Genomic DNA, 10,131 nt, shown 5'->3' on the forward strand with positions numbered 1-10,131 from the left:
CTTCCTCTTTCTTCAGAGCTCATTATATATTTAGCTTTCTTTAAAAATGCTATTTCTTGCGGGTTTTTTTTACTTTCAGTGTGTAAACCACATTCTTTCTGTGAGATTTATTAACTAATTTTGGTATGCTGTCGACGAGAATTTGAAACTGGAGTTGTCTGAAGGATTCTGTTGTGGTCCAAAACATTAAAAATTACTCTTTTGTTTTTGTTTTTTTTTTTTAAAGTGGAAGGTTTTTTGGATATGTGTTTATATGTATATACACACACATCACACACATATGTATACAGAATGTGTAACTACTCTGGATTTAGAGTCTTTAATCAAAGGGGAGAGCATTGGAAGGTCTCAGCTGCTGCAAAGCTGAGCTCCACCACACTCTTTGCAGAGGTGGTTGCTTCTCTTTCTCTGTCACCTGCAGAGCTGACCTCATGCTGGCAGGTTCTCTGGAACCAGGATTAGAGCCAGAGAGGGTGCATATCACACCTAGAGCCCACACACATGCACACTTACAACCACATCAATCTCAAGGAAATTCAGATCCAAATATGTTTGTAGTCCAGAAAATCATCAGTTATGACAAGCAATTTCTGTGACTGGATCTCATGTCAAAGCAGGGTTTTATTCACAATCAGCCATGGAATCTGAAGAAGAGTGTCTTGGAGGAAGCAGTACTAAGAGGGAAAATGTTGTCTTTGATTTACTCCTTAAATGCACTTGGCAACTGTGTCTAAGAAGTGTCTTGTAGACATTGTTCCTGATACTGAAAAATGTGTTTAGGAAACACTGCCTATGCTTGTAACATGGTTCCTTTTCTTACTTGGAACAAGAGAGACAATAGGATATATAGGGTGCAAGATAAGTATTACACAACTAAAGTAATGTCATAACTTATTCTTTATATGTATCCCTTACTCTTAGACATATTTCCCAATCTTTACAAAACTTAGAGTTATCCTTCAAAGTGCAGCATGTCCCTCTCCCAGCCACCAGTGACCTAAGTCACCTACAATTCGTGCCACCATCCTCACTCTTCCATCTACCTTTTCAGAACCAACTAAGGTGCACATCATAACCAAAAAACAAGATGGTCACCCACATGAGGGGGTCCATCTTTTCTCGTGCCAGATGCTAGAGTGGTCTTGTGTGGAATTGCAGAAGACATCCAGGTTGAAAAAATAGAAAATGTCATTTCAGCGATATCATAAAGGTGGACACTAAAGCTGCTAGCTGCTACTTCCCTTTTCACCAGCACTTGGACACACTGGTGTCTAAGTTTCCTGGAGATAAGTACAGGCTATATATCACTTCTCCTTCCACTTCTTGCAGCAGCCCAAATTTCTGGTTGGTTTTCAAAGACAAATAGTCCAGCTCTGGGATTTTGATGAGCTGATGCCACTGTTGCATGAGGTGGGTTTTAGGACATTAAAACACAATCTGTCACAGTGAGGTGTGGAACTTCTGAGGGGAACATGCAAGGTGAGAAACTACAGGGAATTATGGAAAGATTTTGAGACTTGTTTTTCCAAAGGAACAAGGGTCAATGCAATTCTTATTTTGGAGCTTCTTGCTTTTACATCACGAATAGAAGTTCAGGATTGATAAACAAGAGCACAACTTAGTTACTGAGTTTCTTCTAAATTAATACTAGAACTAAAAATGAGTCTTAGACCAAAGTAATTATGTAAAGAAATTTTATTATTAACAGAATGCAGCATTCAGGTGCACTATAAAAGACCATAGCCTTGTATGAGTGTAATTATTCTATATAGACTTGTGGATCTCAAATATTCGGGGTAAATTATGGGAAAGAATCTTTTGCAAACAAGAAAATGAGAATATAAGCTAAAATCTCTCTTGTTCATTGTTTCAGTAAATTTTACTTTGTTGTTCTACACTAAAAGTAATTTGTCACTGCAGGATATCAGTTAAATATCAGATTTCAATTATTCCTTCAGTTCACAAAGCAAAAGCATAAAATATTAGAGCAGGAAAAGAAGGCATATTCACAAAGAAGGATTCATTGAGAGTTTTGCTCTTTAATTGAAAATTACTTTGTTGGTAGGAAAATACAAGACTGGGTATATGTGTTTTTAAGCAACACATACTTCCAGAATGTCTCACTCTTGTGGAATCTTACTAAAATATTGATAACATATATGATGCCATAGTTGCAGATATTACTATGGGGAGTATAACATAGATAAACCAAACAGCTAAGACAGTGAAACTAGAACTTAGCTTGTAAAATAAAAAAAAAATATTCAGAAAAATATTTAGAAACCAAAAGCTGAAACCTTCCATTGTACGGTTTGCCAGCTTTTCCATAATTATGTAAATCTATTGTCAGTCCTTCAGTAATGCTATTGCTAGAAAAAAATTGAAACTTTTTTTCCTCAAATGTTTCTGAATTTGCATCGGCAAAACCAGTTTTGATTTTGTGGCAGTTTCTCTTTAAAAAAAAGCTCAAGTTACTCAGAGACTCTATTGCTCAAAATTTTGCCCTTAACATTCTGTCTTAGAAACAATGAAGGAAAGAAAACAAAGACAGATAAGGCCACAGATTTTGATCAGTGGCTATTCTGGTACACTTCTTTGAACAAAGATACTCTCCCACAAAAGCAAAAAACTCCAACCACCTCAATTTTACAGAACTTAGTAGGACTTCCTACTGTCTCATACTTTTCACAGCCAAATATAGAATTTCTCACCAGGTACACATTTGATTCTCAATTTTGGCTATTTTTTTTGATTAAATAATCCCATGTATAATAATCTCTAAGTGCTCATTAACTAAGGAATGCATGCAGGTTGCTTTTAGAAGTTGGATATCCAGATTCGCTTTTCAGTTGCAGCAGAAGCAGATGGATATACTAGAAATGGTTTGACTTCTCTGTGCTTTATTTTTATCATTTATACTTCTGAAGATAATGATGGATTAGTGTGTATGTCTTTTGCATTTAGACACACAAATTACGAGGCTAACTTCCATATATATTCAGTGAAGTTGAGCTCCTCTTGAGGCAACTGATAACCTAAATGATCTGAATATCTTCTTCAGAGTACATGGAGACATTTGGCCTAGAGCTGATTTTTTTCAAATGAACATCCTGTCATTTCTGTAGGCATATACTTTCAGAACAAGATTGAGAAACTGACAAGGCAGGGATTATTCACAAGACAAACAGTAGGTTGTCTGGAGGAGCTACTGACCTACAATGTGATCTACTACAGACCAAGGGCTCCCGATCTTCACTGAGTTAATTTTTTTTAAAGATGCTGTTATAAAGTTTCTTTACAGGATATTGTAGCATTAAACCTGCATTATATGGGAAAATTGTGGTTTAAACAGGTTTTAAAATGGCTTTTGGTGGTGCCTTTGCAAACACATGCTTCTTCTTCCCACAACCCCCTGTGTTATCCATGCAGGAATGTCCTGGGAAGGTGTCCTGAGGTGTTTCCCATTTGGCCTTTGTTAAGGCCTTCCTGTGATTGGGTGTTCCTGTAAACCCCTTGAGACTTCTAATTGGTTACTCTGTGAATCCTCCTAAACCCTATAAATGTAACATCCCCCACAATAAACTCTCTCTTGCCTCCTCTCCACGCCCGGTGTCCTGTGACTTGTCTCCCTGCCGGCCATGGGGCCACGTGCGGGGGGGGAGGGGGGAGCACCTTTCCCCTCCAGGCTCAGGGCCTTAAAAAGCCCTGGGTTACCCCTGGAGTTCCCTTCCCCATCCCTCAAAGCGTCGCAATGGTTCTTCAGATGGAAATGGAACTAGGACTGGGCCAGCCCCACGCCGTGGATGGGGAAAGAAATCCAGAGGATATCATGTTTGCTGCATAGCATTCCAATGTTATTGCAGAACAGGAGCCTAAAGAAGCTATTGATATGTTGAAATCAGACCTGCTCTGACCTCCAGAGACCCCTTAAAACCTCCTCCTCCTAATTACCTCACACCAGATCACAAGCTACACCATCATGAAACCCTAACATATAGAAACCACAGGACTGTTCAGTGTTTTGTAATTCAGACACTGCTACACCACCAGACAAGCAAGCTCCAAGCTCTACCAGAGAGAAGGTGCACAAGAAGCTGGGAGGGAGCATAGCTGGGACAGCTGACCTGAACTGGCCAAAGGGGTATTTCATACCACAGAATGTCATGCCCAGTATATAGACTGGGGGAGCTACCTGGAAGGCGAACTTATTGTGGTTTGGAGATGGGTTTTGCTTCGTTCAGTGAGTGGTAAGGAACTATTGTGCATCATTTGTCATTCTTGGGTTTTATCTCTTTCTCTCTCTCTCTCTCCCCTTTTTATTATTATTATTGTTCTTGTTGTTGCAATATTATATTTTACTTCATTTCAATTATTAAACTGTTATTTTCTCAAATAAAAAGTTTTACTTTTCTTTTTTGATTCTCCTTCCCATCCCAAGAGTGTTGGGAAGAAGTGAGTGATTGCATGGTGCTTAGTTGCCAGTTGGGGTTAAACTATAACATTCTCCCAAATCACCCAACCTTGCTTCCACTGGCCATATTCTTCTTTTTGCCTTAGCTCCAGAAAAATATCCCTGGTCAGCCAAGCTGACCTTCTGCCTCACCAGCATGACTTCCAACATTTTGGAATTGCATGTTCCTGTGCCCTTAAGAGATGGTGTTTAACATGTGACCACACTAATAGATCCCAGCATCTTCAAAGCCATTTTCCTAGGGGACCTTGCAAAGCAGTTCCCTTAGCAGCCTGAATTCTGCTCTCCTCTTATCCAGAGTTTTGCTGGCAAATTTCCTTCTGTCACCAGATATTTTAAATTAAACTACTCCATGGTCCAAAATGTCCACCACTTCAATCATGAGGCTCTCTTGTTAACGAGCAACAAATCAAGGAGGATATCCTTTCTAATCAGGTCCCTTAGTATGTGTACCAATCATTGCTACTCATGTCGTACCCATCCTTTGGGTGCTTCTCAATGGAAGAGGAGAAAATACTTCTCCCCTCAACCTCAGAAAGGCTAAGTGACCTTGTGTTCCTTCCCTAATCAATGAGGCTGTGAAAGAGGATCTGCTCCAAAATAGATGTTGTGGGGAGGTAGAAGGAGATGGTGTATGAGTAACTGAGGAACAGAGGTTCCTGTTTCAAGCATTACCTTATGGAGAGAGTCATATTATAGCTCATGTTATCATATTTAGAGGTACAGATTGTTTAGGCTTTCAAACAGAACCATCAGAAATACACATTATTAAAATATAACCATAAAACTACCAATTTTTTAATGAGATCCATCTCTATTTCCTACTTCTGTATTTAACCAATAAAAATCATAGAATCATAGAATCATGGAATCAGCTGGGTTGGAAGGGACCTCCAAGATCATCAAGTCCAACCCTTGATCCACTACCACCGTGGTTGCTAGACCATGGCACTAAGTGCCACATCCAGTCTTATCGTAAAAGCCTCCAGAGATGGAGAATCCACCACTTCCCTGGGCAGCCCATTCCAATGCCTGATCACCCTTTCTGTACAGAATTTCTTCCTAAATGATGTGACAAATTGAGAGGAAAAAACCCCTTCTTGTCTGCAATATTATTACATGAAGTTTTGCTTTCCTGTTTATGTTTGTGTTTGTATTCTTGTCTGTCTGGTTGCCTACAATTAAATAAAAGAGAGTCTATTTAAAGAAAGGACCAGTCAGAACAGGTAAGTGAAAAAAAGGTTTAAAGCAATTAAGAGTGTCAGTTCCCCTGCAGCCAGAGTTATCACAGAGACTACTTGCCAGAAAAGAAAAAGAACTTTGAGCAAGAGAGGAGAAGCTACCCAGACTGATGCAGACAGGAGCACCCTGCAAGGTGAGAATGTGCTGCCCTCCCAAAACAGACATTATTACAACAAGCAGAGAACCTGCCCATGTCACGCTCAGAAGTTCAGGCTGCCATTACAAAAGGCTTCAGTTGAACTACTCTCAAATGTTTGATGAGTGTGTTCTGTGAAACAGAGTGGGGAACAGGCCTAGGTGTTCATGTTTCTGAGCATTGTTTCTTCCCTTTTTCAGGATGTCTCTAAAGTCAGACCCATTCCTATCTCAGGTGTTTAGTGGTGCCCTATCAGCTGCTGTGGGAGATGGGCTTGTCTGGGGAACAAGAAGGTGGAGAGCTTGAGGCTGCTCTGGAGCACCACAGCACATCTAAAGAAACAGCAGGATATATGCTTTTCTTGTATGACTTTGTCTTACACACTTTGTACTTCCAGATTTTGACCATGTTTTCTTCTGGAGAAAGTCTGGGCAGGTAGAGGTGACTCAGTCTTCAGGCCCCAGACCTGGCTGGACCAGCTAACACCATCCCAGTTGATACAGAAGGGGTTGTAACATAGGACTTGGGTGGAAATGGAGAAGCCAAGCTCCTAAAACTGACATTACAACACTGGAGAGGAGCCCTGAGTCTTCAGGAAGGAATCAGCTCAGCCAACAGCGCAAGAGGCAGGTGAAAGGCAAAGTGAAAAGGTGACTTGCAAATTAGCAGTACATATTCTTTAACTTCTAGCATGCCCTACTTTAGCTGCGTTTTCCCCCACCTTTTCCACTTTCTCTTTTATCTTTTTACCTTCCTTTCCTTGTTTCTTCTCACTTCCACCTTGATTTACTTGAGTTTCCCTATCTGCCTTGTGCCTGTCCCTCTGCCTCTCTGCTGTTCTCCTCCCCCTCGTTGTTTTCACGCAGAAGACTGCAAGACCTTCTGAACTTTGCCTCACACCTTCCCATTTTGGCATCTCCTCTTCCTGTGCAGCAGTCAGTGCCAACCAAGGCACATGTCAGCTAAACATCTGCTCTGGTAACAGTTTCTCTTCAAACTTGTCATAGCACAACAAGTGAATTTTCAGCTTTGGAATTGAATATGCATTCTATTTTGGGGCTTAATAACAAAATTAGATTTATCTTCTATGATTCAACAATTTTGGCAAATGAAGTTGAGGATCTTTTGATAACTCTGCATCATAACTATATATAAAGGGAGAGCTAAACAGTTTCTTGGAGAAGCTTGTTGTAAGCCAGCAAATTGTTTGTAGCTATGGCATTTTTCAGGCACTGCCAGAAGAAGGGCTGAGATTGAGGGTTAGTTGGCCATTCCAGGACAGAATTTCGGCACAGCCTCTTCCTCAGACGGACATAGCGCGACTTCTGCAAAACCTTCTCAAGAAATATCAAGATAATGACATCCAGTTTTTCATCTAGAAGCCGCTGGTGGGCCATGTAAAAGGTTGTCCTGAAACTGCCACTTTTAATATACTTATTGGTCAGCACAAAGACAGTCTTTTTGCTTAGCTGAATGCTCTGGGAAAGGTTGTCAAAGACTGGCTGTCCTGGGAGCCAGTCCCTTGCTTCCAGGCATAAGTTGAACTGCCTGGCTTTTTGATCTTCCAGCCTTCTAATCAGTTCTTCCATCACCCAGTCATTCACAGCTGGATCTTCGTTGTCATAGGCAATAAAAGCATCGTAACAGGCATCTGGTAAAGATAAACGCCGATAGCCCTTCAGCTTGGCAGTGCAGTAATGGTAACTATACCACACATCCCAGAAGTACAGATGGCTCATCACTGCAAGCACCATAAAGCTGAGGACGGTTGAAGCTGATAGAGCGTACAGGATCAAATATGAGGTGTCCAGCTCACAGGTATACAGATCCAAGAAAACCACGCTCCTTCCCTTATGTGCCCCTGGGCCAGCACAGGTCACGTCTGAGGCCAGAAGAGGAATAGTCACCTGAGTCTGATTGATCCACCAGACAAACCACACGGCCTCGCAGTTGCACTTGAAAGGGTTGCCATGCAAAAGCAGCATCTTCAGGTTGTTGATGACATTTTCAGGGAAGCTAGATTTCTTAATTACTTCAATCTTGTTTGAGCTGAGGTCCAAATACCTCAGTTTAAAAGCACCTCTGAGAAAATGTTTGGTTAGCTGCTGAATATGATTGTTTCGGAGCATCAGTTCTTGCAGTGATGAGGAGCAATTGGACAGTTCTCGGGGAACAGTGGTCAGAAGGTTATTGCTCAGGTCCAGAGTTACTAGTTTCTTCAGATAGTGGAGGTTTTCCCAGTTGAAACTCTTTAGTCGATTATTGGTTAAGTTGAGGAGCTTGAGTTTGGGAGGCATTGCTTCAAAAACAGTGGGAGGCAAAAAACTGAGCGAGTTGAAGGATATATCCAGGTCTTCCAGGCTGGTCAGATTCTTGAAGAAGGATAAGTATCTAGCATTGCCATCCATCCATAAAACATCTAAACGATTTCCTCTAAATTCTAAAATTTGAAGAGATTGACTTTCCATTCCTGTGTTAATGGTGGTAGAAATGTCATTATCATTCATCATCAGCTTTCTCAAATGGTCTAGGTTTTTCACAAAATTAAGCACATGAGTAACACCTTCTGCCAGAAAATAATGTTGATTATTGCTCAGGTCAAGAATTTCTAAGTGTTCTAGCTCTTTGAAAGCAGTTTGGTATAGCAAATCGACCCTGTTGTTAGAAAAATCCAGATATTTCAATCCAGACAAGTAGGAGAATTCACTTCCATTTAAAGTTTGACTTATTGCATTATCTGACAAATTGAGACACGTAAGGGAGCTAAGTCCCTGGAAGTCTGAGGGGTTAATAAAAAATACATTATTTCTGCTCAAATCCAGAGTTTTTCCGTATTGCAGGCATTCTTCCTTAACTGAAGATTGGTAGGAAGCAGCCTCTTTATCTTTGGAACGGCAACTTCGCTCATACACATCATACCTGAAATAATGCATGTCTGGTAATGCTTGCCCGATGTTCTGCTCTACTGAAAACCTAGGATTAGAGCAGAATCCATTGGAGTTGCTTTCCCCTGAAGAAGGAGAAATTTTATTCACTGAGAGGTCTATGAACTTAAGAGCTGGGAATTCTTCGAACACTGTCAGGTTTGCAACTTTAATAAAATTAGTCCCAAGATCCAAGACGGTGAGATTCCTAAGACTGAGCAGTGGGCGTAGATCCTCCTTTCTCAGTTCTTTAAAGACATAACCCTTAAGCCTCAAGGTTTCCAGATTAGAGAGGGAAGAAAATGTCTCAGACAGTTTCAAGAAGGGTGAATACAACTTGAGTTCAAAATTAAAGGACAGATCAAGCTCCACCAGGCTGGGGACAAACTTCAAAAACTGAGCGTCTCCAATCTCCTTCATGAGGAAATTTTGGGAGAGGTCAAGTTCTTTGAGGTTCTTGATGTTTTTAAACCAACTGCTGGGTATGCTCTGAAGAGAGTTACTGTGAAGTCGCAAAATTCTTAAATTTTTCAAGGAATCAAAAGCCTTTGAATGTATCTGAATTGAGCCACTGGTGCAGGGAATGCAAGGATATGGGGCATCATAGCAACGTGGGCAGTTGCCACTCAGATCGAGAATTTCTAAGTTGGGAAGGGCACTTAAATCCTGTTCTTGAATCACTTGAATCCTGTTATTGTAAATATACAGTTCCTTCAAAGTAGATGACAAATTGGGTGGAATGTGTGTTAAGTTGTTGGACTTCAGCGATAGTATTGTTAATTTTTTCAGCTCCAGAAAGGCTGTTTCCTCAATTTCAAATGAAACATTGCATGGATTGCGGTAGTAACAGTTCTGTCCCAGATACAATACCTCTATGTTTCCTAGCTCTGACAAGTTGACTTTTTGGATAGAAAAGATAGTATTTGCTTCCAGGCTCAACAGGGTTAAGGTAGTAGGAAGACCTCGGGGTATTTCCAACAACTGGTTTGCATCCAAGTACAGTGACTTGAGTCTTGTCAGGGCAGCAAAACTGCCATTCTCAATCTCCAGTCTTCTGTTGCAGACAAGATCTTTGGGCCCCAGTCTGACAGGCACACAGTTGCATCTGAAGTCAATCTCCATGAGGTTTTTCAGTTGAGCAAAGGATGTTGGATAGATATGGGGAATATGGTTAATACTCAGGGTGAGGTTGGTGGCGTTTTCAGGGATCCCTCTGGGGACTTGTGTGAGACGCCGGTAGGTGCAGTCCACTGTCACAGTACCTTCTGAAGATTTAACATCACAGGGCAAAGTTTTGGGAAACCAAGCTCCAGACAGCAGCATCGGAAACAGGAAGAGCAAGACAAATAGCAAAGCAT

The 10,131-nt window shown here is 40.9% G+C and overlaps 1 protein-coding gene across 1 annotated transcript in view; it reads right to left on the reverse strand.

The window, feature by feature from the left end:
* Window positions 1-5,518: 5,518 nt before the first annotated feature.
* The window catches only part of LOC113949692 (toll-like receptor 7), a 13,772-nt gene continuing 9,159 nt past the window's right edge, over window positions 5,519-10,131 (reverse strand). Inside the window, 1 exon segment of the mRNA XM_027648586.1 lies at window positions 5,519-10,131. Coding sequence (XP_027504387.1) covers window positions 7,013-10,131 — 3,119 coding nt within the window. The 3' untranslated portion in view covers window positions 5,519-7,012.

Source organism: Corapipo altera, unplaced genomic scaffold (genome assembly GCF_003945725.1).
Source record: "Corapipo altera isolate COAL_440 unplaced genomic scaffold, ASM394572v1 0, whole genome shotgun sequence".
NCBI lineage: Eukaryota > Metazoa > Chordata > Aves > Passeriformes > Pipridae > Corapipo > Corapipo altera.